Below are 27,215 nucleotides of genomic sequence, written 5' to 3' on the forward strand. Positions count from 1 at the left end.
TCTTTTTCCCTCTCCCTCCCGCGCTGCTCTTTTTCCCTCTCCCTCCCGCGCTGCTCTTTTTCCCTCTCCCTCCCGCGCTGCTCTTTTTCCCTCTCCCTCCCGCGCTGCTCTTTTTCCCTCTCCCTCCCGCGCTGATCTTTTTCCCTCTCCCTCCCGCGCTGATCTTTTTCCCTCTCCCTCCCGCGCTGATCTTTTTCCCTCTCCCTCCCGCGCTGCTCTTTTTCCCTCTCCCTCCCGCGCTGCTCTTTTTCCCTCTCCCTCCCGCGCTGCTCTTTTTCCCTCTCCCTCCCGCGCTGATCTTTTTCCCTCTCCCTCCCGCGCTGATCTTTTATCCCTGCTCCGCCCTTTTCCCTGTTCTGCTGTCCTTTTCTTCTGCTGTGGTGTTTGAGGCCATCCTTCCTTCCTTCCTTCCTTCCTTCCTTCCCTTCTTATCTTTTCTTCTTCTTCTGTCTGTGTCTGCCTGATGGCCACCCACGCGTTTGACGCATAGCAGGAGACTGGGTAACAGGTTATTCCCAGCCCCGGGTTGGTATGTAGGGCCCGCATGTACCCCTGGTACCGGCCTGGCCCAGGGAGGGGTGGTTGCCTGAGCTTTTACCTTCCTCCTCTGCCGATTGATCCCTCTGTCTATCGTTTGGGAGGTGTGACCTAAGGTGTGGACAATCACCTAAGGTGGGGGGCTCCCCTTTGGAGGGCCCCTGCTGGAAGGAGCGCACCATCAGAGATGCTGGCAATCATGGGGGACTTTCTCCCCAATGACTGATTTTCCTTCTCTTTCTCTGAGTGTTTCCCATAAGCGAAAGTGGAATGAGGCTCCTGCCTCCATGTCTCTTCCTGTTGCGCCTCAATATCTAGTAGTCTCACGTTTAGACGAAAACCAGACTTTTGCTTCTGTAAACCCCTTTGTTATACAAAAGGCCTGGATGGCATTGCTGGCCCTGTGAAGTCATGCTCTCGTCTCTGCAATGGAATGCTGCTTTTGGAAATTGATAGTGCTCTCCAGGCCCAGAAACTAACCTCCATGAATATCCTATAAAAGTGGAGGCTCACAGGAAACTTAACTCGTGCCAAAGTGTTATCTACACTAGGCTGTTGGATGGCTTGACGAAGTACGAAATAACTAATTATCTATCGGATGACGGCATTACTGCTGTTCATAGAGTTATGAAGAAGGAAACTGCCGATTTGGCTGACTTTCGATCGGTTAACGCTCTCTACCAAGATCAAGGCAGGCTATGAAGTCATCTCTGTGTGCCCTTACATTCCCAATCCGTTGAGGTGTTAAAACTGCCACCAGTTCAATCATACAGCACATCATGTAAAAACATGACCAAATGTGTCACTTGTAGCAGGGATGCACATGAGGGGGTGCCTGTCCACCTCCTTCCCCCCGCTGCATTAATTGTCACGGCAAACGTGCTGCTTCTTCTCATTCTTGTCCCATCTATCAAGATGAGCGGGGTGTTCAGGAGATAAGGGTGAAGGAGAAGGTACCTTTTCCTGTTGTTTGGAAACTGTTGGTGAGCCGTAAACTGAATGTCCCTTCATCTGGAAGGTACAGCACCATGTTAGCCCCTCCCCGTCCCACAAAAAACATTGCTACGCAAACTTGTGACTTACAGTTCAGTTCGATGGTGTTATGTCACCTTGCCTTCAAACGACACTCCTTCTCCCGCTTCCCGATCAGTAGATTCTGCTACCCATTCTTCGCACTCACCGGCGAAGACAGTTGCAATGCAACCAGTAAACTGTCAATTCAAAAAGGTTTATTCCCGGGAAGATTTCTTGTGTACCTAGAGTTCGCAGCCAATGGCTCTTCTGCCAATCGCCAAAAGCCAAAACAATCATCCAAAGGCAAACAGTCTTCCCCCTCTCCGACTCGTCGGTCCTTTTCAACTAACTGACACCAGGGAAGCTCCGTTGATCCTGCTGAGTTGATGGACGAAGATCCTCCACCTGTGGATTCCAGTGGCCGTTGTCCCTTGACAGCTCGCTCTAATCGGCCGTCGAGGTGAGTTTCTTCTTCATTCTCCAGTGTTCCTAAATTTTATGGCTCTTTAACAATGGAATATCCGTGACCTTCAGTTTAACAGGCGGACCTGCAGATGCAGCTGCAGCTGCAGCTGCTCCTGCTCCTGCGATCGCAATGGCCACTCATCGTCTGTCTCCAAGAAACCATGCTATGTCCTCAAGACCATTTTTCTCTTTCCTATTTTACTTTGCTCCGGATGGACCTTCCACTTAGGGCAGGGATTCCTGCTCATTGTGGGGTCATGCTGCTTCTATGAGATGATGTTTGTCATTGTGCTATCCCCTTGCACACCCACCTGCAAGCAGTTGCTGTCTGTGTTTTCCTTCTTGAATTTACCTTTACCCTCTGCACCATTTATATCCCTTTGTCTTCTGCTGTCACTAGGGCAGACCTGATGCAGCTTGTTGCTCAGCTTCCTCCACCCTTTCTGCACCTCGGTGACACCAATGCCCACCATCCTCTTTGGGGCTCACCTGTCGCCTGCCCGAGAGGTTCTTAATCTTGTGTGCCTTAACACCGGTGAAGTCGTGTTTCTCTCTGATTCCACGCACACTTATTCCCACTTAGACCTCTTGATCTGCTCTGACCAGCTCACTCGACGTCTCGAGTGGTGTGCTCTTTCTGATACTTACTCGAGTGGTGTGCTCTTTCCGATACTTACTCGAGTGGTGTGCTCTACCCGATACTTACTCGAGTGGTGTGCTCTTTCCGATACTTACTCGAGTGGTGTGCTCTTTCCGATACTTACTCGAGTGGTGTGCTCTTTCCGATACTTACTCGAGTGGTGTGGTCTTTCCGATACTTACTCGAGTGGTGTGCTCTTTCCGATACTTACTTGAGTGACCACTTCCCTAGTGTGACTCGCCTGTACAGTCATACCCCACCACAGCAGCCCACTCATTGGAAATTCTCTCTTGCGGACTGGAGGCTGTATTCCTCCTTGGCTGTCTTTGACAAATGGCCGTTTCCCAGCTGTGATGCTGTGATGATCAGATCGAGCACCTCATGGACATTATTCTCTCGGCTGCCGAATCCTCTCTCTCTCTCTCTCTCTCTCTCTCTCTCTCTCTCTCTCTCATACTGCTACTTCTTCCCATCGGGTCCCGGTCCCTTGGTGGACTGTGGAGTGCGGCAATACGACTGTGCCCGACGACGTGCGCTTCGCATCTTTCACCATCATCCTACGTTAACGAACTGCGTCCGCTGCAAGCAACTACTTGCGGAGTGCTGCCGCACTATTAAGGAAAACAATAAAGCGTGCTGGGTTTCCTTCATCAGCTCGTTCAGTAGTTTTACTCCATCCTCTCTCGTTGGGGTGGCCTGCGCTGGCTTTCTGGGACTACCGCCCACTCCCCGATTCCTGGTCTGACTGTGGCAGGAAATGTCATAGTCAACCCTGTACATGTTGCCAACGCTTTGGGCCAGTACTTTGCAGAGGTTTCAAGCTCCACCCAGTCCCATCCTGCCTTCCTTCCTCAGAAACAGGCGGATGAGGCTCGTGCAGTCTCTCTTCTCTCTTTGAATCGCGAATGCTACAATACTCGTTTTACTATGAGCGAGCTGGAACATGCTCTCTCCTCATCCAGGTCTTCTGCTCCTGGTCCCGATACAATCCACGTCCTCATGCTGTAGAATCTTCCTCCTGCAGGAAAACGCTTTCTCCTCGATACCTACAACCGTAATTGGACTGACGGTGTATTTCCCATGCTTTGGCATGAAGCTATTAGTGTTCTCCTACCTAAGCCTGGTAAAGATAAATCCCTTCCTTCCAGCTATCATCCAATTTTCCTTACCAGCAGTGTTTGTAAGGTGATGGAACGCATGTTGAATGGTCGATTGGTGTGGTGGCTGGAGACACACCATCTTCTCATTAATGTTCAGTGTGGGTTCCGAAAGCACCGCTTAACGGTTGATCATCTCGTCACCCTGTCAACATTCATCATGAATAATTTTCTGCAGAAGGGACAAACAGTGGCTGTTTTCTTTGATTTGGAGAAAGTCTATGGTACCTGTTTTTGCAGACAGGCATTCTACGTACTAAGCACACATGGGCCCTTCGCGGTCATCTTCCCACTTTCATTCGAGAATTTTTAACAGATCGAGTTTTCCGGGTACGTGTGGATTCCTCCTTACCCCACATCTTTTCACAGGAGAACGGGGTGCCTCAGGGCTCCGTACTCAGTGTCGTCCTCTTCTCCGTTTCTCCGTAGCCATCAACCCCGTTATGGACTGCCTTCCAGCTGGCATTTCCGGTTCTCTTTTCGTTGACGACTTTGCTATTTATTGCAGCTCCTGCAGCACTGTCTTCAGCGTTGTCTGGACCGTCTATATTCGTGGAGTGTCACAAATGGCTTCCGCTTTTCTGCTGCCAAATCCATTGGCGTCAACTTCTGGCGGTACAAGGTGTTTCTTCCACCGTCCTTGTGACTGGGCCAAAATGCTCTCCTGTTCGTGGATGCAACGAAGTTCTTAGGGCTTATGTTCGATAGGAAACTCAGTCGGTCTCCCCCCGTGTCCTGTCTGGCTGCACGCTGCACCCGGTCTCTAAATGTCCTTCGTGTATTGAGTGGTACCTCTTGGGCAGCTGACCAGACTGTCCTCCTCCGCCTCTATCGATCTCTTGTCGGCTCCAAGTTGGATTATGTATGCATTGTCTACTCCTCTGCACAGCCATCTATCTTCTGCGGTCTAAATATAATACACCATTTGGGGATCCGTCTCGCCACTTGTGCCTTCCGTACTAACTCTGTTGAGAGTATCTACGCAGAAGACAGTGAACTACCACTGTCATAGCGGCGTGACATCTTACTCAGTAGGGATGCATGTCGGGTTTCTTCCATGCCAGACCACCCAACCTTTGACCCTTTTTTTTTGATGACATTCTTGATCGCCAGTATGAGATGTACGTTTCTTCTCTGCGGCCTCCTGGCATCCGCTTTCGTCACCTGCTTCAGCAGCTGCAGTTCACACTTCCTGCCACTTTCTGAATGGGGAAGAGCCCTTCACCAACTTGGCTTCAGACACAGATTTGTGTTCATTTTGACTTCAGCTCGTTCCCGAAGGATTCGACTCCCAAGCTGACCTATCGCTGCAACTTTCTCGAAATTCGCTCACAACTTGGCGATAGCATATTTTTGTACACTGATGGTTCAAAGTCCGCCCACGGTGTTGGCTGTGCTTTTGTCGTTGGGGCTGATAAGTTTCAATACCGGCTTCTTGACCAGTGCACAATTTTTACACTAGAGCTTTTTGCCTTCTATCAGGCTGTTCACTAAATTCAGAGGCACCAGCTCACTCGATGTGTGATTTGCTCTGACTCCCTCATTGCCCTTCAGAGTCTAGATGATCCCGATCCAGTCCATCCCATCATTTGACGGATACAGGACTGCTTCCATGTGTTCCCGGATGGGGGAGCCCAATTGATGTTCTGGGTTCCTGGCCCTATTGGTGTGCCTGGGAATGACGCTGCTGATGCTGCAGCCAAGGCCGCAGTCCATTTCGTTCAGCCCGCCTCTTACTCTGTTCCCTTGCAAGATATTTGTACTTTTCTCTATCGGTGTATCATGTCACTTTGGCATGACCATTGATGCTCCCTGCCGCCGTTGGATAAGCAGCTGCAGCAGCAAGTCGTATACTCCTAGCTCACTCATTTGTTACATAGTTTAATTCTTAATTTCTTTGCGTGTTTTTGGTACTTGCAGTGTTTAATTCATAAATTTCGGGCGTATTATAGTATTTGAGAGTTGTAGCATCGCGTTTTAGTACCTGAATAGTGTAAAATCGCGTAGTCTCCTTCCGCCGCCGAACAGTGTGTCAGCAGTGCACAAGTGGCAGCATTACTGCATTTACTAGGCAATCTTGTATTTTAATAACCGTTTAAATTTTGTGTAGATTAGTTCAGACGTTCTTTGCACAACAGTTTTTAGCATGGATAGGGACTGCAACTGCTGTGTTCGGATGCAGGCTGAGTTGGCATCCCTTCGCTCCCAGCTTCAGGCAGTGTTGGCTTCGGTCACACAGCTTGAGGCTGTTGCCAATGGTCATCACTGTGGGGGTCTGGATGGGGGTTTGTCGGGGACAGCCAGCTCGTCCCACGCATCCCCCGATCGGACTACGACTGTGGTGGCCCGGGATACTGCCCGCATTGAGGCTGATCCCTCACCTGTGGTAGAGTGGGAGGTTGTCTCAAGGTGTGGCAGGGGGCGAAAGACATTCCGGAGGGCTGAGCGGAAGGCCTCTCCAGTTTGTCTGACGAACCGGTTTCAGGCTCTGTCTCAGGCTGATACTGATCTTCGGCCTGACATGGCTGCTTGTCCTGTTCCAGAGGTTGCCCCTCAGTCTGCAAGATCCGGGCGGTCGCAGAGGGTGGGCTTACTGGTAGTTGGGAGCTCCAACGTCAGGCGCGTAATGGGGCCCCTTAGGGATATGGCAGCAAGGGAGGGGAAGAAAACCAAAGTGCACTCCGTGTGCATACCGGGGGGAGTCATTCCAGATGTGGAAAGGGTCCTTCCGGATGCCATGAAGGGTACAGGGTGCACCCATCTGCAGGTGGTCGCTCATGTCGGCACCAATGATGTGTGTCGCTATGGATCGGAGGAAATCCTCTCTGGCTTCCAGCGGCTATCTGATTTGGTGAAGACTGCCAGTCTCGCTAGCGGGATGAAAGCAGAGCTCACCATCTGCAGTATCGTCGACAGGACTGACTGCAGACCTTTGGTACAGAGCCGAGTGGAGGGTCTGAATCAGAGGCTGAGACGGTTCTGCGACCGTGTGGGCTGCAGATTCCTCGACTTGCGCCATAGGGTGGTGGGGTTTCGGGTTCCGCTGGATAGGTCAGGAGTCCACTACACGCAACAAGCGGCTACACGGGTAGCAGGGGTTGTGTGGCGTGGGCTGGGCGGTTTTTTAGATTAGATGGCCTCGGGCAAGTACAGAAAGGGCAACAGCCTCAACGGGTGCAAGGCAAAGTCAGGACTTGCGGGGACCAAGCAGCAATTGGTATTGTAATTGTAAACTGTCGAAGCTGCGTTGGTAAAGTACCGGAACTTCAAGCGCTGATAGAAAGCACCGAAGCTGAAATCGTTATAGGTACAGAAAGCTGGCTGAAGCCAGAGATAAATTGTGCCGAAATTTTTACAAACGTACAGACGGTGTTTAGAAAGGATAGATTGCATGCAACCGGTGGTGGAGTGTTCGTTGCTGTTAGTAGTAGTTTATCCTGTAGTGAAGTAGAAGTGGATAGTTTCTGTGAATTATTATGGGTGGAGGTTACACTCAACAACCGAGCTAGGTTAATAATTGGCTCCTTTTACCGACCCCCCGACTCAGCAGCATTAGTGGCAGAACAACTGAGAGAAAATTTGGAATACATTTCACATAAATTTTCTCAGCATGTTATGGTCTTAGGTGGAGATTTCAATTTACCAGATATAGACTGGGACACTCAGATGTTTAGGACGGGTGGTAGGGACAGAGCATCGAGTGACATTATACTGAGTGCACTATCCGAAAATTACCTCGAGCAATTAAACAGAGAACCGACTCGTGGAGATAACATCTTGGACCTACTGATAACAAACAGACCCGAACTTTTCGACTCTGTAAGTGCAGAACAGGGAATCAGTGATCATAAGGCCGTTGCAGCATCCCTGAATATGGAAGTTAATAGGAATATAAAAAAAGGGAGGAAGGTTTATCTGTTTAGCAAGAGTAATAGAAGGCAGATTTCAGGCTACCTAACAGATCAAAACGAAAATTTCTGTTCCGACACTGACAATGTTGAGTGTTTATGGAAAAAGTTCAAGGCAATCGTAAAATGCGTTTTAGACAGGTACGTGCCGAGTAAAACTGTGAGGGACGGGAAAAACCCACCGTGGTACAACAACAAAGTTAGGAAATTACTGCGAAAGCAAAGAGAGCTTCACTCCAAATTTAAACGCAGCCAAAACCTCTCAGACAAACAGAAGCTAAATGATGTCAAAGTTAGCGTAAGGAGGGCTATGCGTGAAGCGTTCAGTGAATTCGAAAGTAAAATTCTATGTACCGACTTGACAGAAAATCCTCGGAAGTTCTGGTCTTACATTAAATCAGTAAGTGGCTCGAAACAGCATGTCCAGACACTCCGGGATGATAATGGCATTGAAACAGAGGATGACAAGCGTAAAGCTGAAATACTAAACTCCTTTTTCCAAAGCTGTTTCACAGAGGAAGATCGCACTGCAGTTCCTTCTCTAAATCCTCGCACAAACGAAAAAATGGCTGACATCGAAATAAGTGTCCAAGGAATAGAAAAGCAACTGGAATCACTCAACAGACGAAAGTCCACTGGACCTGACGGGATACCAATTCGATTCTACACAGAGTACGCGAAAGAACTTGCCCCCCTTCTAACAGCCGTGTACCGCAAGTCTATAGAGGAACGGAAGGTTCCAAATGATTGGAAAATAGCACAGGTAGTCCCAGTCTTCAAGAAGGGTCGTCGAGCAGATGCACGAAACTATAGACCTATATCTCTGACGTCGATCTGTTGTAGAATTTTAGAACATGTTTTTTGCTCGAGTATCATGTCGTTTTTGGAAACTCAGAATCTACTATGTAGGAATCAACATGGATTCCGGAAACAGCGATCGTGTGAGACCCAACTCGCTCTATTTGTTCATGAGACCCAGAAAATATTAGATACAGGCTCCCAAGTAGATGCTATTTTTCTTGACTTCCGGAAGGCGTTCGATACAGTTCCGCACTGTCGCCTGATAAACAAAGTAAGAGCCTACGGAATATCAGACCAGCTGTGTGGCTGGATTGAAGAGTTTTTAGCAAACAGAACACAGCATGTTGTTATCAACGGAGAGACGTCTACAGACGTTAAAGTAACCTCTGGCGTGCCACAGGGGAGTGTTATGGGACCATTGCTTTTCACAATATATATAAATGACCTAGTAGATAGTGTCGGAAGTTCCATGCGGCTTTTCGTGGATGATGCTGTAGTATACAGAGAAGTTGCAGCATTAGAAAATTGTAGCGAAATGCAGGAAGATCTGCAGCGGATAGGCACTTGGTGCAGGGAGTGGCAACTGACCCTTAACATAGACAAATGTAATGTATTGAGAATACATAGAAAGAAGGATCCTTTATTGTATGATTATATGATACCGGAACAAACACTGGTAGCAGTTACTTCTGTAAAATATCTGGGAGTATGCGTGCGGAACGATTTGAAGTGGAATGATCATATAAAATTAATTGTTGGTAAGGCGGGTACCAGGTTGAGATTCATTGGGAGAATCCTTAGAAAATGTAGTCCATCAACAAAGGAGGTGGCTTACAAAACACTCGTTCGACCTATACTTGAGTATTGCTCATCAGTGTGGGATCCGCACCAGATCGGGTTGACGGAGGAGATAGAGAAGATCCAAAGAAGAGCGGCGTGTTTTGTCACAGGGTTATTTGGTAACCGTGATAGCGTTACGGAGATGTTTAACAAACTCAAGTGGCAGACTCTGCAAGAGAGGCGCTCTGCATCGCGGTGTAGCTTGCTCGCCAGGTTTCGAGAGGGTGCGTTTCTGGATGAGGTATCGAATATATTGCTTCCCCCTACTTATACCTCCCCTAGGAGATCACGAATGTAAAATTAGAGAGATTAGAGCGCGCACAGAGGCTTTCAGACAGTCGTTCTTCCCGCGAACCATACGCGACTGGAACAGGAAAGGGAGGTAATGACAGTGGCACGTAAAGTGCCCTCCGCCACACACCGTTGGGTGGCTTGCGGAGCATAAATGTAGATGTAGATGTAGATGTAATAAACTCAGAGAGTCAAACCTCTCCCAACAGCCTGGTCGACTTCCTCCCAGCCGTCTATCGCCATTAGGAAGTAATGTTAGCTCGGTTGTGAATAGGGCACTGCCGCTTTAGTCACTGCCACTTGTGAGTTGTGACCCTGCACCCAGCTGTCCTTTCTGTAGCCAGCCATTAACGGTCAGACATTTCCTGATTCTCTGCCCCTATTTTAGCCACTTATGTCTCAGGCTCGGGCTGCCACCTGCATTTCCAGACATTTTAGTGGATGATGTGCGAACTGTGGCTCACGTTTTAAGTTTTTTAAGAACAAGTAATATGACAAGAGATTTAATTTCTACCTGGTGACTCCAGTGTCTTGTTGACGTCTTTTAGGTACTCTTCTGTAACATCTTGATGTTTTAGATTTGTTTATTCTTACTTTTTGTATTGGACCTCGCAACTGTTTTTTACTCTTGTGTACCCAGTGTTCTGTAGTCCTATACTGGGCACTTATGACCTTAAATGTTTTGCGCCCTAAAACCCCACGAGAGAGAGAGAGAGAGAGAGAGAGAGAGAGAGAGAGAGAGAGAGAGAGAGACTGGGGCTTCTATGGTCCCCTTCTGATTTTTATCCGCAAGTTCTTATCTTACCGGCTCTTCCAGGTTCAAGTTGGTACTTCACTCAGTGCCCCTTGAATTCAGGAGAATGGTATCACACAGGATTCTGTGCTAAGTGTCACACTCTTCCTCATTGCCATCAATGGCTTGTGACCTCTGTTGGGTCCCTGGGTACCCTGGCCTTGCACATCGACAATTTTTGCATCTGGTACATCTCCCACTCGGTAGCATCTGCTGAGCACCAGCTCCAAGATGCCATCCGATGAGCATTTATGTGGGCCACCAGCCATGGCTTCCAGTTTTGTCCCTCTTAAAATGCGGGTTACGCAAATTTGTCGTCTACCTACAGTACACCCCTATCCAGAACTTTATTTTGATGACCAGCTCCTCGATGTTGTAGCACAGTATCATTTCTTGAGCCTTATTTTTGATAATAAGCTGACATGGCTGCCCCACATTCACCACCTGAAGTCTACATGTATGCAGAAGCTTTGATTTGGTTTAACGGGGTAGCTAAAACAGTTTAGGTCACCCCCTCCCCCCCACTGCCCACACTGAAACTAAGTTTATTGTGCATTATTGCTCCCTGTATATCCAGTAAAGCCAACCAGTGCCCTTAAATAGTGCAAGAAGTCCCTCTACCAGTTTTTTGTTAGACACAATTTCTTCAGGTGTAGTTGTCCTGAAGTTTCTTTATCTTTTACTCTCCAGTGCCATGGATCGCAGATTAGGTGTGATGCAGTTTCTTCACCCTCATCACAGATCCTACATTTAGGGTCCTCTTCCATTATATCCATTGTGTGTAGGTGTTTTTTGAAATTCCCGTGGCCGGTCATCAGTCCAGTCATGAGTTTGATCTCTTTCCTGTTCAATCCCAGAATTACAGAGCTTCTTTTAAAACATGGCTTGGGCATCATTACCTTGCCATGTTTTTGTTTATGGACCTTGGTCCAATGTCCTGCGTGCTGTTTCCTAAGCCAGTTCTGTAGTTCTAATTTGATCATAGCCTTGGTGGTTGTCAGGGCAGGTTCCAGTCCAATAAATGGAGTTGTTGTCCCCATCGTAGCCAATCTGTAGGCTTGTTCATTGCCATCCCTTAGTGGCCATGGACCCACACTAGGTTTACCCTATTGCTTCCCCCTAGCTCTGCCAGTGTCCTGTGGCATTCTACAACAATCTTAGACCTTGTTGCAGGAGCTGCTAATCATTTCAGGGCTGCCTGGCTGTCTGAATGGATGTAGATGCTATGATCCTTATAACACGTACACATATTCTCCTCCACACATGCCCTGATTGCAGTAATTTCAGCTTGGAATACAAAGGCCAGTTTTCCTAGAGAGATGATGCCCTCCAGTCTTGGTTGAACCCGGTACACCCCTGCCCCAAAGCCTTGGTCTATTTTTGACTCATCAGTAAACCAAACAATGTCCCCCGTACGGTGTCTAACTGTTTTATCCCACTGCTCCCTACTTCCAATTATTATGTTTTAAGGCTTGTTGAAGCAATTGGGAGTTATTATATAGTCGGCAGGCATTTCCCCAGCCATTCCTATATTTACCTCACTCACTATGTTAGTGTATGATTCTGGATATCTGTATGAGACCAGTTTTTACCAGTTTTAAGTATGTATGCCCCAGCTGCTGCCTCCATCTTGACCCAAAGGTGTAGAGGAGGCATGTTCAGCATGGCTTCGATTCGAGCAGTTGGTGTGCTGCTAATTCCACCTGTTGTGGCTAAGCAGGCCAATCTCTGCACATTAGCAAGCTTCTTAGCTGCAACCAGCTGTTCTACATTCTTCCACCACACTACGGCCCCGTAGGAAATCCTAGGTCTGACCACTGTGGTGTATATCCAATGTATACCCCTGGGGCTTAGGCCCCAGTTTTTGGCACAAGCCCTTCTAGTACTCACTAGAGTACTTTTTGTCTTGGAGCAGATACTCTTAATGTGAGCTTCTCATTTAAGGTCACTCCTAGATGTTTCACTATTCCCTTCAAAGGTAGAGTTTCATCAAAGAGCTTTAGATTCCAACTTGAGTCTTAGGATTAACCCTCAGATCCTGTTTAATGCACCAATTTTGCATGATGTCCAAACTTCCTTGTGCCATATTTCTAACTGTCAGTAAATTTGCCAAGTATTACTATGAGAAAGTCATCTGCGTATCCTTGGCAGAAGCATTGTCTGGCATTTAATTCCTCAATGAGTTCGTTCACCGCTAGATTCCACAATAGAGGGGACAAAACTACTCCTTGTGGGCAGCCTCTAGTGGTGTTAATTACCATCTTTTCATTCATCATGGTAGGCTCTACTTTCCTTCCACTAAGCATGGCCCTGGTCCACCTGCATATAGTGGTCCCCAGGTCATGCACCTTTGCTGCCCTTATCGTGGTATCGATATTGTTACTGTAGGCCTCCTCAATATCCAGGAAGATGCAGAGGGCTATTTCTTGGAAGTGAAGTGCTTTCTCCACCTTCGCAACGAGTTGGTGGAGAGCTGACTCGCATGATTTATCTGGTTGATATGCATGTTCGTTTGAATGTAGAGGGGCCCTACTTAGCCTCCTCTTGGAGGAAGACAAACTGGTTGGTCTCATATCCTTAGCCTTGGTATGATCAGTTCTCCCTGGCTTTGGAGTGAAGACAATCGTCACTGCCCTCCAAGCATTGTGAATGATGCCTACTCCTAGGCTAACCCTGAATAGCCTACATAGGACTCTTATGAGCTTCTCTCCTGCATGTTGCAGGAGAGCTGGAAAAATTCCATCTGGGCTGGGTGACTTGAATGGTTGGAATGTTCCCACCACCCGTTGGATTTTATTGAAGTTCACACTCTCCTTGGCCGATTACCAGTCCTCTCTTTGAGTGCCTGAGAACCATTGTCTCTCTGGGATCACTTTGTGGACTGTGTTGTCCGGCAGAGCATATTGAGGAAGGTGAGTTTTGAGAAGCAGTTCCAGCATCTCATGTGCTGTCTTTGCATATTCTCCATCCTCCTTCCTCAACATACATCCTGAATTGGTTGGTACTCTAGTGAGAATCTTGTGAAGTCTGGCTTGTGCAACCGTGCTCTCCACTTCCTCACAGAATGCCTTCCAGGATGCCTTCATTGCTTGTCTGATTGCAAGATTGTAGTTGACAAGGGCCTCACGCTATTTAGCCCATTGTCCTTTACGTCTCGCAATATTAAATAGTCTTCATACCTGTTTTCTTTGCATTTCTAAGTTGTTATTCCACCAAGGCACATTCCTATTTGTGCACTTCTTGGTGATTACGCAGTTGTCCTGATATTCTACTGAATTCCTTATCGAGTATTTAATTTCCGATAAGCCTAAATCAAGGTCCAACTTTCGAGACTATGCTGAAGGCGTAGAAAGCAATTATCATATGTGATAATGTTTCCCAAGCAGCCAAAGCATGGGATAAAGTGGAGAGTGCTACCATAATAAAGAGCTGGAGAAAATTGTGGCCACCCATTGATGCTAAGTTGATCCAGTTGTGAGCGACAGTGATGAGCCAGTCAATTCAGAATTATCAATTACTTTGTATGCTGACATGTTCCACAACCTTCCAGGAGGAGAAGAAATTGACGAAGTTGTTACTAAGTGGCTGAATGACGAAAACTGTGGTATGGACCAAACTTTAACAGGTGAAGAAATAATCAAAAGTGTGCAAGAAAGTAATGATGAAAGTGAGGAAGAAGAAGACACAGGAGGAGACAGCATGAAGATGTCTCACACTGCTGGTGCTGAAGCTGCCAAGGTTTCCTGGAATACATTATATGACAACCAGAAACATGCAGTACCAATGTAATACTTGTAATGCTAACTGACTCCTCCCAAACAGGCCATGAAGGCCCAGCAGTACCAACTCAAGGACTAAGTTTTCTTTGAAAATTAATGAATTTTTGGATTTAATAAAGTACATACTCTGTTTTAAATTTCGTGTTTCTGCTTAAAGTCTAGCATAACGTGTTTCCTTGTAGGAGACATTATTCCAAACTGTAAAGAAAGCTAAAATTTCAAATACAGTATATAAAGCTTTGGTTAACTAAGCATTGCAGTGCATGATAATTCATTGTGCATGTGCTTTGGGTGTGTGCTGGATTACTGAGAGGCCGGACTACTGAGGGCGAGAGTCTAGTGTACTTGAGCAGCCAATATTAGACATTCATCTCATGGACTGAAAAAGTGAATTATTGGTGAATAAAGCTAAAGAGTATAGTACAGTGCACTTTACATAGGTATGTGTCACGCAAGGTTATGAGTAACTATAGTAGAAAATTATTTCACTATGTAGAGATCTCTTCATTGCAAGTAAACAGAGCCAAAACATTGTTCTGAAACAATATTACTGTTAGGTGAGCAATGTGAAAAATATTCAATGAATTTGAAAGTAAAATGTTGTATATTGGACTGACAAAAACCCCATAAGGCAGTTGGTGGCTCAGTCATCTGTTCAGTTGTCTATAGGTATACCCAATTTAAAGTCTTCCATTTTATTTTCATGCCTGTATGCTAACGATAATTGCAGGAACTACTGCAGGGATTCTGATGTGATTATCACTAACAAACTGTTTCACAATTAGCAGTTGTGTGTGTTAATTTGTTGCTGTGAAGCCAGGGCGGCTTGCTAATTCATTAGTATACTTAGAATGAGAAAAAGAGAGAGGAGAGAGGGGGTGAAATAATGAATTCTATTTTCCAAAATTATTTTACCAAAGATGATGGCTATCCTTTCAATTATTGTGCAGATGAGGAAGTGACACAGTATTATGAAAAGGAAAGTTGCTGCTCACCATATAGCAGAGATGTTGAGTCGCAGATAGGCACAATAAAAGGACTGTCACAAATAAGCTTTAGGCCAGCAAGGCCTTCGCCAAAAACACACACACACACACACACACACACACGCTGGCCTTCGCCAAAAACACACACACACACACACACACACACACACACACACACACAACAGTGTGAGTTGGTTTGCATAAGTGTGTGCGACAAGTGTCTGTCATCTATTTTTGACGAAGGCCTTGCTAGCTGAAAGCTTATCTGTGACAGTATTTTTGTTTCGTGTGTCTGTGACTCAGCATCTCCTCTATATGGTGAATAGCAACTTTCCTTTTCATCATATTGTTACATTCCACCCTGGATTTTCCACTGTTCAAGGAAACGACACAATGGATAAAATGGCCCAGTAAGCTAAAAACTGGTTCAGAGTGAACAAATATTAGTAGAACAAAGAGAGTTCGTTCGTTTTTCAACTTCATGTTGAGGTAAAAGATTAAGGAACTGAAAATTAACTAAAATCAATCACACTTGACCTGATAAGATACCTTTTTATTACCTGTAGATTATGTGCAGGAACTTGCTCCCCTTTTAGCGGCAGTTGGTGTGAAGTCACTGGATTAGCAAAAGTGTTCCAAGTGACTGGGAGAAGATTCATATTGTTATCATATTTAAGAACTTCTGTGGTGAACATTGCATGAGAAACATTGATATTCATGAAAAGTCTTATTGTTTAATACAAGAAGTGCACACACTAGAAAGTATGTTGCAGCATCTTTTTATTTCCTCCTCTGAGTATTTAGTTAAACGACCGTGAAAGTAAAACAGTAATTTGTTAATGGATCATGAAATGGTAATGATATTGGTATACAATGTAAGTTGTATCCTCAGCTGTACATCGTAGGATGGGTTGTGGGATATAAATCCAATTGATGATCCTCTTTTTACACCAGACATAGATAAGATAAATACCTATCACAGTTTGTAACTTATTGCTGCTGTTTGTGTGGCAAAAACACTTTGGCAAGTTCAGTCAGGGGTACAGAAATTGTCGTACTCACACCTGCTGTAGCATCTGATTGTTCTGTTCCATTTAGGATAATCTACTTCTTGCTAAGGGCACCTCTCAAGATTTCTTAATTGGCCAATGTTTTTTTGAGGTCTCTTCAGTGGTAAGGAGAAATTTTCTTGCAGTTTGCATTCTGCACATGGAAATTCCTGGCACCTGTAAGCACTATCTATTCTATAGAAACGTTCATATTTCTACATCTACATCCATACTCCGCAAGCCACCTGGCGGTGTGTGGCGGAGGGTACCTTGAGTACCTCTATCGGTTCTCCCTTCTATTCCAGTCTCGTATTGTTCGTGGAAAGAAGGATTGTCGGTATGTCTCTGTGTGGGCTCTAATCTCTCTGATTTTATCCTCATGGTCTCTTCGGGAGATATACGTAGGAGGGAGCAATATACTGCTTGACTCTTCAGTGAAGGTATGTTCTCGAAACTTCAACAAAAGCCCGTACCGAGCTACTGAATGTCTCTCCTGCAGAGTCTTCCACTGGAGTTTATCTATCATCTCCGTAACGCTTTCGCGATTACTAAATGATCCTGTAACGAAGCGTGCTGCTCTCCGTTGGATCTTCTCTATATCTTCTATCAACCCTATCTGGTACGGATCCCACACTGCTGAGCAGTATTCAAGCAGTGGGCGAACAAGCGTACTGTAACCTACTTCCTTTGTTTTCGGATTGCATTTCCTTAGGATTCTTCCAATGAATCTCAGTCTGGCATCTGCTTTACCGACGATCAACATTATATGCTTATTCCATTTTAAATCACTGCTAATGCATACTCCCAGATAATTTATGGTATTAACTGCTTCCAGTTGCTGACCTGCTATTTTGTAGCTAAATGATAAAGGATCTATCTTTCTGTGTATTCGCAGCACATTACACATGTCTACATGTCTATTTGTGAATAGGTAGCTTAAAAAGATGTTATGAGTATGATGTATTGTGAAGTACAGAAAGGTTTTTGTGTGCCCATTAACCCTCAGATGGGTACGCCTATGTATAAAGCGTGCCAGATGCAAATAAAATTGTTTTGCTCCATTCCATTATTGTTTCACAATTGTGAGCCTATACCTATTCCCTCATTATTGCTTCAGCTAAGAGTGGTAAACTGTGTTGTCATACATCAGAGTGAACAACAGTAGTGTAAAATAAACAGTGTGATAGGTCAGAAAAAGATTACGATCTGTGCAGGAAAATGACCCACATTACGAGCTAGCAGCGCAATCCCACAATGAGGCAATTTTCTGCAAGATAACGAGCAATCGAATAAGCAGTTGGCTGGGATCTGATGTAACTGTGCTTTTTAATTATGTGTGTGTGTCATTTCTATTTCAGTATTGCTTAATTAGACAGTTCTTTAGTGCATATTATGTAAGTTTCTTTCATCATTGTCTTTAATTGAACTATGATTTTTCTCTTACATGTTTATCTTTGTAACATAAAAACAGCTATTCTTGACATATGTACAAAGTATGTCCCAAGCCCACTATTGTTATGGAAATTAGTTTACCCGCTTGAGGGGGGGGGGGGGGGTTATTTCTGTTTCTACCCACCTTCGTTTGTGGAAATGAAAAGTTAAAACAGTCAGGAAATAGGCACCCTCATGAAAGCATAGAATGCTTTTCAAACATGAAATATTTAAATGTTTTATGGTGAGTTAAAACTTTCTGCCAGACAGGGACTCTGCTTTTCTCAGGGAGTGCTGATGCAATTGTGCTATTTAGAGCATTCTTCACAGACCAATGCAAACTATGAACTTGTCATTAAATTCGATCCATACCTTATGAGACTAGAGAGTTGTTTCATAATGCTGCAGGACTAGCATCCCTGGGAGAAAGGATACGATCGAGAGTTCAGGTCAACCTGAGTCTCATGGCTGTTACTCTACACCACATGCTCTCTACCCAGCCCCATAGCATTAAGGCAGATGACCTGTGGGCCTTGGAATGTGTGGTTAGGAACAAATGATAAATTGGAGTTTTAAATTAGTTCTTGAGATATGTGTTACAGAAATGTTGCTAGTTTGTAGAGCCATTCAGTTATGATGTTAGTTGGACAGGAAGGCCCACTGTGTGTTTTAAATTGTTGTTATTGCTGTTTGCTAATGTGGTATTCAAGAATCATAAAAGAAGGTTGTATACCTGGAAGAATCCTGGAGATACTAGTAGGTATCAGATAGATTATATAATGGTAAGACAGAGATTTAGGAACCAGGTTTTAAATTGTAAGACATTTCCTGGGGCAGATGTGGATTCTGACCACAATCTATTGGTTATGAACTGCAGATTGAAACTGAAGAAACTGCAAAAAGGTGGGAATTTAAGGAGATGGGACCTGGATAAACTGAAAGAACCAGAGGTTGTAGAGAGTTTCAGGGAGAGCATAAGGGAACAATTGACAGGAATGGGGGAAATAAATACAGTAGAAGAAGAATGGGTAGCTCTGAGGGATGAAGTAGTGAAGGCAGCAGAGGATCAAGTAGGTAAAAAGACGAGGGCTAATAGAAATCCTTGGGTAACAGAAGAAATATTGAATTTAATTGATGAAAGGAGAAAATACAAAAATGCAGTAAATGAAGCAGGCAAAAAGGAATACAGACGTCTCAAAAATTATATCGACAGGAAGTGCAAAATGGCTAAGCAGGGATGGCTAGAGGACAAATGTAAGGATGTAGAGGCTTGTCTCACTAGGGGTAAGATAGATACTGCCTACAGGAAAATTAAAGAGACCTTTGGAGAGAAGAGAACCACTTGTATGAATATCTAGAGCTCAGATGGAAACCCAGTTCTAAGCAAAGAAGGGGAAGCAGAAAGGTGGAAGGAGTATATAGAGGGTCTATACAAGGGCGATGTACTTGAGGACAATATTATGGAAATGGAAGAGGATGTAGATGAAGATGAAATGGGAGATATGATACTGCATGAAGAGTTTGACAGAACACTGAAAGACCTGAGTCGAAACAAGGCCCCAGGAGTAGACAACATTCCATTAGAACTACTGACAGCCTTGGGAGAGCCAGTCCTGACAAAACTCTACCATCTGGTGAGCACGATGTATGAGACAGGCGAAATACCCTCAGACTTCAAGAAGAATATAATAATTCCAATCCCAAAGAAAGCAGGTGTTGACAGATGTGAAAATTACCGAACTATCAGTTTAATAAGTCACAGCTGCAAAATACTAACGCGAATTCTTTACAGACGAATGGAGAAACTGGTAGAAGCCGACCTCGGGGAAGATCAGTTTGGATTCCGTAGAAATGTTGGAACACGTGAGGCAATACTGACCTTACGACTTATCTTAGAAGAAAGATTAAGAAAAGGCAAACCTACGTTTCTAGCATTTGTAGACTTAGAGAAAGCTTTTGACAATGTTAACTGGAATACTCTCTTTCAAATTCTGAAGGTGGCAGGGGTAAAATACAGGGAGCGAAAGGCTATTTACAGTTTGTACAGAAACCAGATGGCAGTTATAAGAGTCGAGGGGCATGAAAGGGAAGCAGTGGTTGGGAAAGGAGTAAGACAGGGTTGTAGCCTCTCCCCGATGTTATTCAATCTGTATATTGAGCAAGCAGTAAAGGAAACAAAAGAAAAATTCGGAGTAGGTATTAAAATTCATGGAGAAGAAGTAAAAACTTTGAGGTTCGCCGATGACATTGTAATTCTGTCAGAGACAACAAAGGACTTGGAAGAGCAGTTGAACGGAATGGACAGTGTCTTGAAAGGAGGATATAAGATGAACATCAACAAAAGCAAAACGAGGATAATGGAATGTAGTCAAATTAAGTCGGGTGATGCTGAGGGAATTAGATTAGGAAATGAGACACTTAAAGTAGTAAAGGAGTTTTGCTATTTAGGGAGTAAAATAACCGATGATGGTCGAAGTAGAGAGGATATAAAATGTAGACTGGCAATGGCAAGGAAAGCGTTTCTCAAGAAGAGGAATTTGTTAACATCGAGTATAGATTTAAGTGTCAGGAAGTCGTTTCTGAAAGTATTTGTATGGAGTGTAGCCATGTATGGAAGTGAAACATGGACGATAACTAGTTTGGACAAGAAGAGAATAGAAGCTTTCGAAATGTGGTGCTACAGAAGAATGCTGAAGATAAGGTGGGTAGATCACGTAACTAATGAGGAGGTATTGAATAGGATTGGGGAGAAGAGAAGTTTGTGGCACAACTTGACTAGAAGAAGGGATCGGTTGGTAGGACATGTTTTGAGGCATCAAGGGATCACAAATTTAGCATTGGAGGGCAGTGTGGAGGGTAAAAATCGTAGAGGGAGACCAAGAGATGAATACACTAAGCAGATTCAGAAGGATGTAGGTTGCAGTAGATACTGGGAGATGAAGAAGCTTGCACAGGATAGAGTAGCATGGAGAGCTGCATCAAACCAGTCTCAGGACTGAAGACCACAACAACAACAATGTGGTAGTGCAATATAAATATTTGTTATAATCAAATGTAATGTGGCTTGTTGGCTGATGGGATAAGTGTCAATCCATGACTCCAAAGACCTGGGACCTCAGTCCTCTATCAGTCCTAGGATATTTGTTTAGTTACTTATCACTTCTTTCACATCTCACACTGATTTGTTAATGTATGAAAATCTAGTCGCACTAGTCTCCAATGTACACATTAAACTATGCATCCCTCTTATAACTGACTGGTAATTTACTTCAAATGACCATGTTTAGTATGACTATGGTAGACGATGGTATTCAAACCAATCTCTGAGTTGAGGCTAGCTTTACCTCAATCAGACATACTGAAAGACACATTTTGAGAGCTATTTTTGCAAAGATTGAGATGTTTATCTAGTGAAATAATTAATTTAATCTGTGATGCCTTGCAGCTGTTTTGTAAACTAGTTATTTTACTTCTATTGATGGTAACCTGTTATTACAGACCCTGCTTGGGCATCGGTGAATAGGTGTGTTGTCCTCTGCGATGACTGTTGCTCTGTACATCGGAGTCTGGGGCGGCATGTATCACAAATAAAGTCCCTTCGGCGCAGTGTGTGGAGTGCTTCACAGCTTCTGTTATTGCAGTCACTGAACAGCCATGCTGTTAACAGTGTATGGGAGCATGCATTGCTGGAACCTGGGCGGCTGGCTAGTCACCGCAAACCGCATCCAAGAGACCCATTGCAGTGAGTTCTGTAGTGATAGTCAGATGCATGTTGAAGCTTTCTGTGCCACTGTTTGATTTTTCATTTTGTATTTATGTGTTTCTGACTTTTTTTCTCACAAACAATGGAAAGTCCAGTTTTGAATATCAACAATATTATGAAAAAGATAAAGTACTATTCAGCTTATAGATGACATGTTGAGTTGCCAACAGGCACAGCAGAGACGGTTACACATTTAGCTTTCAACCAAAGCCTTCTTTGGAAAGAAACCACACACACACACACACACACACACACACACACACACACACACACACACACACACTCTTGCTTGTGTGATTTGTGTCTCTTTCCTTTCTGAAGAAGGCTTTGGCAGAAAGCTTAATGTGTAACAGTCCTTTCATTGTGCCCATCTGCATCTCAGCATGGCATCTTTATGCTGAGTAGCAATCTGTTAATTTATATTTTCTTTTTTCCTGATACAGTGTGATCACTGAGGTGTGACCACTTAACCTAGCTAATTCTTTGCCATGTCAAGATTGTTGTAATTGGATGGTAACTATGATGATGTTTTATGGCTAACCATGTTGTCTGCACTGTGATTTTAAATGCTGAGTATGTAGGGAAGGGTATGAACCTATTGAGGAACCAAAGTGACATCAATGACTTGGAGTCACTGTGGGTGATGGAAGTCCACACTTTGTTCTTCTAGCCATTAAGACACAAAAGAGTACAATTAAGTACATTTTTATCTTAAAAGACAAGGTTCCGTTGCCATTTGAGGAAGCAATGCAGTATTGGTGCATCCCCCCCATTTCTTTAGGAAAAAGAGAGGTCCAGAGTCAGAGCTTGTAAACATTTTCACAATATGTAACCATCACCACTGTCTTGTGCTGGAGGGAGCTTTTGCAAAGAATCTATCATGTCAAGCAATTAATTTTGAACTAGAACATGCCCATTTACAAATGGAGTAAAAATTATGACTGATAAAACTCGTGGACCTTCGTGCAACTAACATGTTGACTGCACTGATGAACCTGGTGGGTAGTATAATGTGTGTGTGTGTGTGTGTGTGTGTGTGTGTGTGTGTGTGTGTGTGTGTGTTTTTGCAGCATTCTAATCAGGAATAGCTCATTAAAGTGACTGTTATTGTGTTGTATGGTCAGCTTCTGCACATTGCTTTACCTATTGATATGCACAAGTTGCTAGTATCTGTTAACCTTCTCTGCTATCCACAACTGTACCAAGAGAATCCATGTGTTGATGTTGTTGACAACTGTAATGTTTGTATCTTACTTAGACATTAATCTTGATACACTTCACTATGACAGCTGTCGAAAACAAGCTGTAACTTAAAAGGACTGAAGCATGAGCCCTGCCAGCATTCACTACGAACCCTTCACAATAATAGATAAATTGTTTTTCATCAGATTTAATTGCCCACTATCTTTTGAATTACTCAGTCACAAAGCACTACTAGTTTACATGAAGATTCTCTGACCATAATGCACAGTTAATAATTCGATTGAGGTCATAATTCAGTGACTACCAGTTTTATACACGAAATATGAATATGAGAGAGAGAGTGAGAGAGAGAGAGAGAGAGAGAGAGAGAGAGAGAGATAGCGCAAGCATAATGTTTCGGGCATTAGTGCAATATACGAGGGTAATCCCAAAAGTAAGGTCTCCTATTTTTTTTATAAGTACACAGACCTGTTTATTTCTGTAATGGTTTGAATCGGTTTACAGCTTAAACATTTAGCTCTTTTTCGACATAATCACCATTTCTGTCGATGCATTTTTGTAGACGCTGTGGCAGTTTTTATTTGCCCATGTCATACCAGCTCCCCGCCATGCTGTTTTAGAAAGTTATGAACCTCTTCTTTCACCTCGTCGTCAGAGCTGAATCGCTTTCTGGCCAGTTGTTCTTTTAACCTAGGGAACAGGTGATAGTCACTGGGCGCTAAGTCAGGACTGTATGGTGGGTGGATGATTATGTTCCACTGCAACTGTTGCAGGAGAGCAGCAGTTTGCCGAATGATGTGTGGGTGAGTGTTGTCATGGAGAAATGGTACGCCCTTGCTCACCATTCCTCTTCTCCAGTTCTGGACTGCCCGTTGGAGTTTTTTTAGAGTCTCACAACACCTGTCTGCGGTAATTGTGGTCCCAGCTATTCAGCTCTGACAACGAGGTGAAGGAAGAGGTTCATAACTTTCTAAACAGCATGACGGCGAGCTGGTATGACACGGGCATATAAAAACTGCCACAGCGTCTACTAAAATGCATTGACAGGAATGGTGATTATGTCAAAAAATAGCTAAATGTTCAAGCTGTAATCTGATGTAAACCATTGTAGAATTAAACAGGTCTATGTACTTACAAAAAAAAAAAAAAAAAAAAAAAATAGGAGACCTTACTTTTGGGATTACCCTCGTAATTACTACAGTATTTATAACTACAAAAATCACCAGATAAATTTACGGTTTTCTTGTTTAAACTTAGCTCCATTCCTTGGAAGAATAACAGCTATTCTATACTATGAGGATACAGAGCAGCCTTCCACATAACAAAAATGCAGGTTAAATACACTCTTATTTTCTAATTTGTTATAATAAATTAACCTTATATCCTGCTGTGTCTGGACAATTTTATTCATCATGTGGGAAATTGTCTTTGTGCTAAGTGCTGCCGTACTGCTTGAAGTAGAATTTTTAAAATTGTGTTTCAGTTATTTTGCAAGATAATCAAAATTTCCAAAAGTGAAAAGAAGCAATTGCTAGTATTTTTAATTAATTAGGAATGTGAATCTCTCTGTTGGGTATTATACGTAGTTGATAGCTTTTTTCAGCAGTGTTAGTGGTGTTATGTTGTATAAATTTTCCAATAAACTTATGCCATACTGGATAACTGACTCAAAGAAATTTTAACATTGTTGCTTACATGCTTCTGCTGAGCAGCAGGTGTGCACAAAAATGTGACACCCAATGGAACTGCAAAATGCGACTGCAAAATGCGAATTGTTATGCCTGCATTGAGTTCATCTGTGGCTTTCACCTACCAGCCCTGTCTTATTATTCTACATCATCTTAAAAGACATATCATTGGTACAAAAATACCAGAAAATAACAGCAAAAAAAGCTTCCATTAAATAAGGACACATTTCTAGCTACTGCTCAGAGACTTAAGTCCAAAAGACTATCAGTATGGACTGCTTAAAAACTTAGTAACAGTGTTTTTGATTTACAACAAGAACAGGATAGTAATTTTAGTGGCTTATCATATTGAAAATCTCTTCCAGTATAGGGGAGAATGCTTGTGGCTTCTTTGGTATTTTGATAATGATTACCCCACTCATGACTGGTGCCAAATGTGAACACATCAAGAAATTGAGCTGTTCAGGGCTGGGTGCTGATCTGATCAAATCTAGGCTTTAACAAGCCGAGAGCTTATGAGTACTAAATCTCTCTAAAACTGTAAACTCATGGCAGCCGCAGTGCTCACCATGAAGTTTGATGGTGCAACACTGTGTGTTACAGCTTGTCAGGATCTGGACTTAACTGTAGGATTGCAGAGACGATGCAGTGCTGTTGGAAAAACCACAACTTCAAAATATGCTACATAAGAAACTATAGGGTGCCTGTTGAAGCAAACAAAAGGTCTTAGCGATCAGTCTCCAAGACACCTGTCACACGATTGTTGTTTTAGACCTGTCCACATACTGGCAGGTTCTGTACTGCTCAACGTTCATTGCCCTAGCTACTTGTGGAATGAAGATAAAATGTTAGAGTTCTTTTCTTTCAACTCATCGTGGGATATAAAGTACTTAAAAAAATTGTGACACCCACAAGACTTATGTGTAAGGGTATATTTTGTCTAATGGATGACACATGAAGAAATTTATTGTTCCTTTTTGTAATGTCTATTTTTTCCTGTTACACAACAACAATATCTAAGACATCTAATATAGATTGTCTTCATTTTGTGCAACAATCTGATGCAGAATATAAAGAAATAAAGTTGCCAATAATATCAGCGGTGAACATCATACCAGACTAAGTATTTTAACTAAATAATGCTACCAAAAAGTATGATGGTGTCACATTTTATTTTGTCTTTCTTGTGTGATGTTTCCTTATAATGCATGGACTTCTTTAAAGGCTTGGGGAATTACTGAAGCAGGGTACGCAATAGAGGGAGAGTTACCACCTACTTCATCATGGAAGATGTGTTTGATGTTTTTTTTTTTTTTTTTTTTTTTTTTTTTTTTTTTTTTTTTTTTTTGTGGCAGGAACAGAAGATGCAAATGGTAAAGGTATTGAACCACCTGTTGAAGTCATGAGAGCTGTGGTGTAGAGCAGGATTAGTGACTGAAATAAAGAGTTTGTTCCTAGCTACATTTTTCTAATGATCATTCATTCATTCATTCATTCAGCTAAGAAGCTGGTTAGCTATAGCTACATACAACCCTTTGCAGTTCGTCTGATACTTGGTGTGATTGCTTTCATACGTGGCTGTATGTTTCATTAGATAAAAAAAATTCCTGTGCCTGAAATCCAGTATGAAATGTTGAATGGGGTGAGTCTTGTCCCCTGTCATCCACAGGAGAATGATCAGTGGAGTGCAAAATTGGGAGCAACAAAGGACTAGGATGTTGTCAGTTGAGTGAAATGAATCATTTGGGGGGCATGTGGAGTGGAGGGAGGAAGTGTTGTAATAAGATATCCTTTGCTCAGAGTATGACGCATGGTGAGAGGTAGACAAAACCTGTAGCAAATATGATCAAACTTTGCCAAAACTCCCCAGGGGGTTCACTACCCTTTGGTGAGTTCGTGCCTGGCTACCATGGGGCCCCAGTCTTTGTAGCACCTCTTCCCCTTCCATGCTGCATGTTTTGGGTATCTTCAGTCTGCGTGTCACTTCGGCATCACCACTCATCGTCTCTTCATGGGAACAAGCTCTGGGGAATTAAACCTCTCCCAATGGCTTGGCTGACCTCTTGTGATCTCTCACGTCGTGAGACAATTTTAGCTAGGGTGCTTATTGGGCATTGTCATTTTAGCCATCACCATTTGTTACATGCTGATTCCCCACCACTTTGTGCTCATTGTCATCAATCTTTGACGATTTGCCCTTTCCTGACCCAGTGCCCCTTTTTTAACTTACGTTCCAGTGTATGTTAGCCATCTGAGTTATTGGCAGTTTTAGCGAAACGCGTGGACTGTCGATCGCATTTTACTTTTTATCTGTCACAGCAATATGGCGAAAGACATTTAATCTTTGGTGTGGGAACTCTGTTGTCTGTATGGTGTACTTTGTGGACCTTTCTCCAAGGGGAAGTCCTTCTTTTCAGCTTTCTTTCCTTTCATTGACTGAGCTTTGCATATAATCACTTCCAAACCAATTTTATAAGGGGAGTACTGCATGGTGGCTGATTTGTTGCAGTTATGAGAGGTTTATTGGTGTTACTTGCTTTTTATGGATTAGCTATGCGAGGCATTGTCATTAAACTCTGTGACAGTTATGAGGACCTAAGATTTGGGATGATTCACAGCTCACAAGGTGTGTGTGTGTGTGTGTGTGTGTGTGTGTGTGTGTGTGTGTGTGTGTGTGTGTGTAGGGTGGGGGAGATAACTCTTTGTTAGTTTTTGCGTTTGATATGGATGGACATCTTTAATGAGTCATCAGAGAGGTGGATATATCAACTTTCAGGACGATAATATGTTGAACTGAACTGAGAAGGACCAGGTGAAGTGAATTTTAGTGTAAGTGGTGTTACTCTTCCCTTGCTTATGGTCTAAACTAG

General features: G+C 43.6%; 1 protein-coding gene across 1 annotated transcript in view; it reads left to right on the top strand.

Annotated features, from left to right (window-relative positions):
• LOC126183679 (ARF GTPase-activating protein GIT1) overlaps positions 1 to 27,215 on the top strand; it is a 288,183-nt gene that overhangs the window by 40,185 nt on the left and 220,783 nt on the right. The window contains exon 2 of the mRNA XM_049925857.1: positions 21,190 to 21,433. Within this exon, the coding sequence (XP_049781814.1) occupies positions 21,190 to 21,433 (244 nt within the window). The remainder of the gene's footprint in view (positions 1 to 21,189; positions 21,434 to 27,215) is intronic.

Source organism: Schistocerca cancellata, chromosome 1 (genome assembly GCF_023864275.1).
Source record: "Schistocerca cancellata isolate TAMUIC-IGC-003103 chromosome 1, iqSchCanc2.1, whole genome shotgun sequence".
In the NCBI taxonomy this organism is placed as follows: domain Eukaryota; kingdom Metazoa; phylum Arthropoda; class Insecta; order Orthoptera; family Acrididae; genus Schistocerca; species Schistocerca cancellata.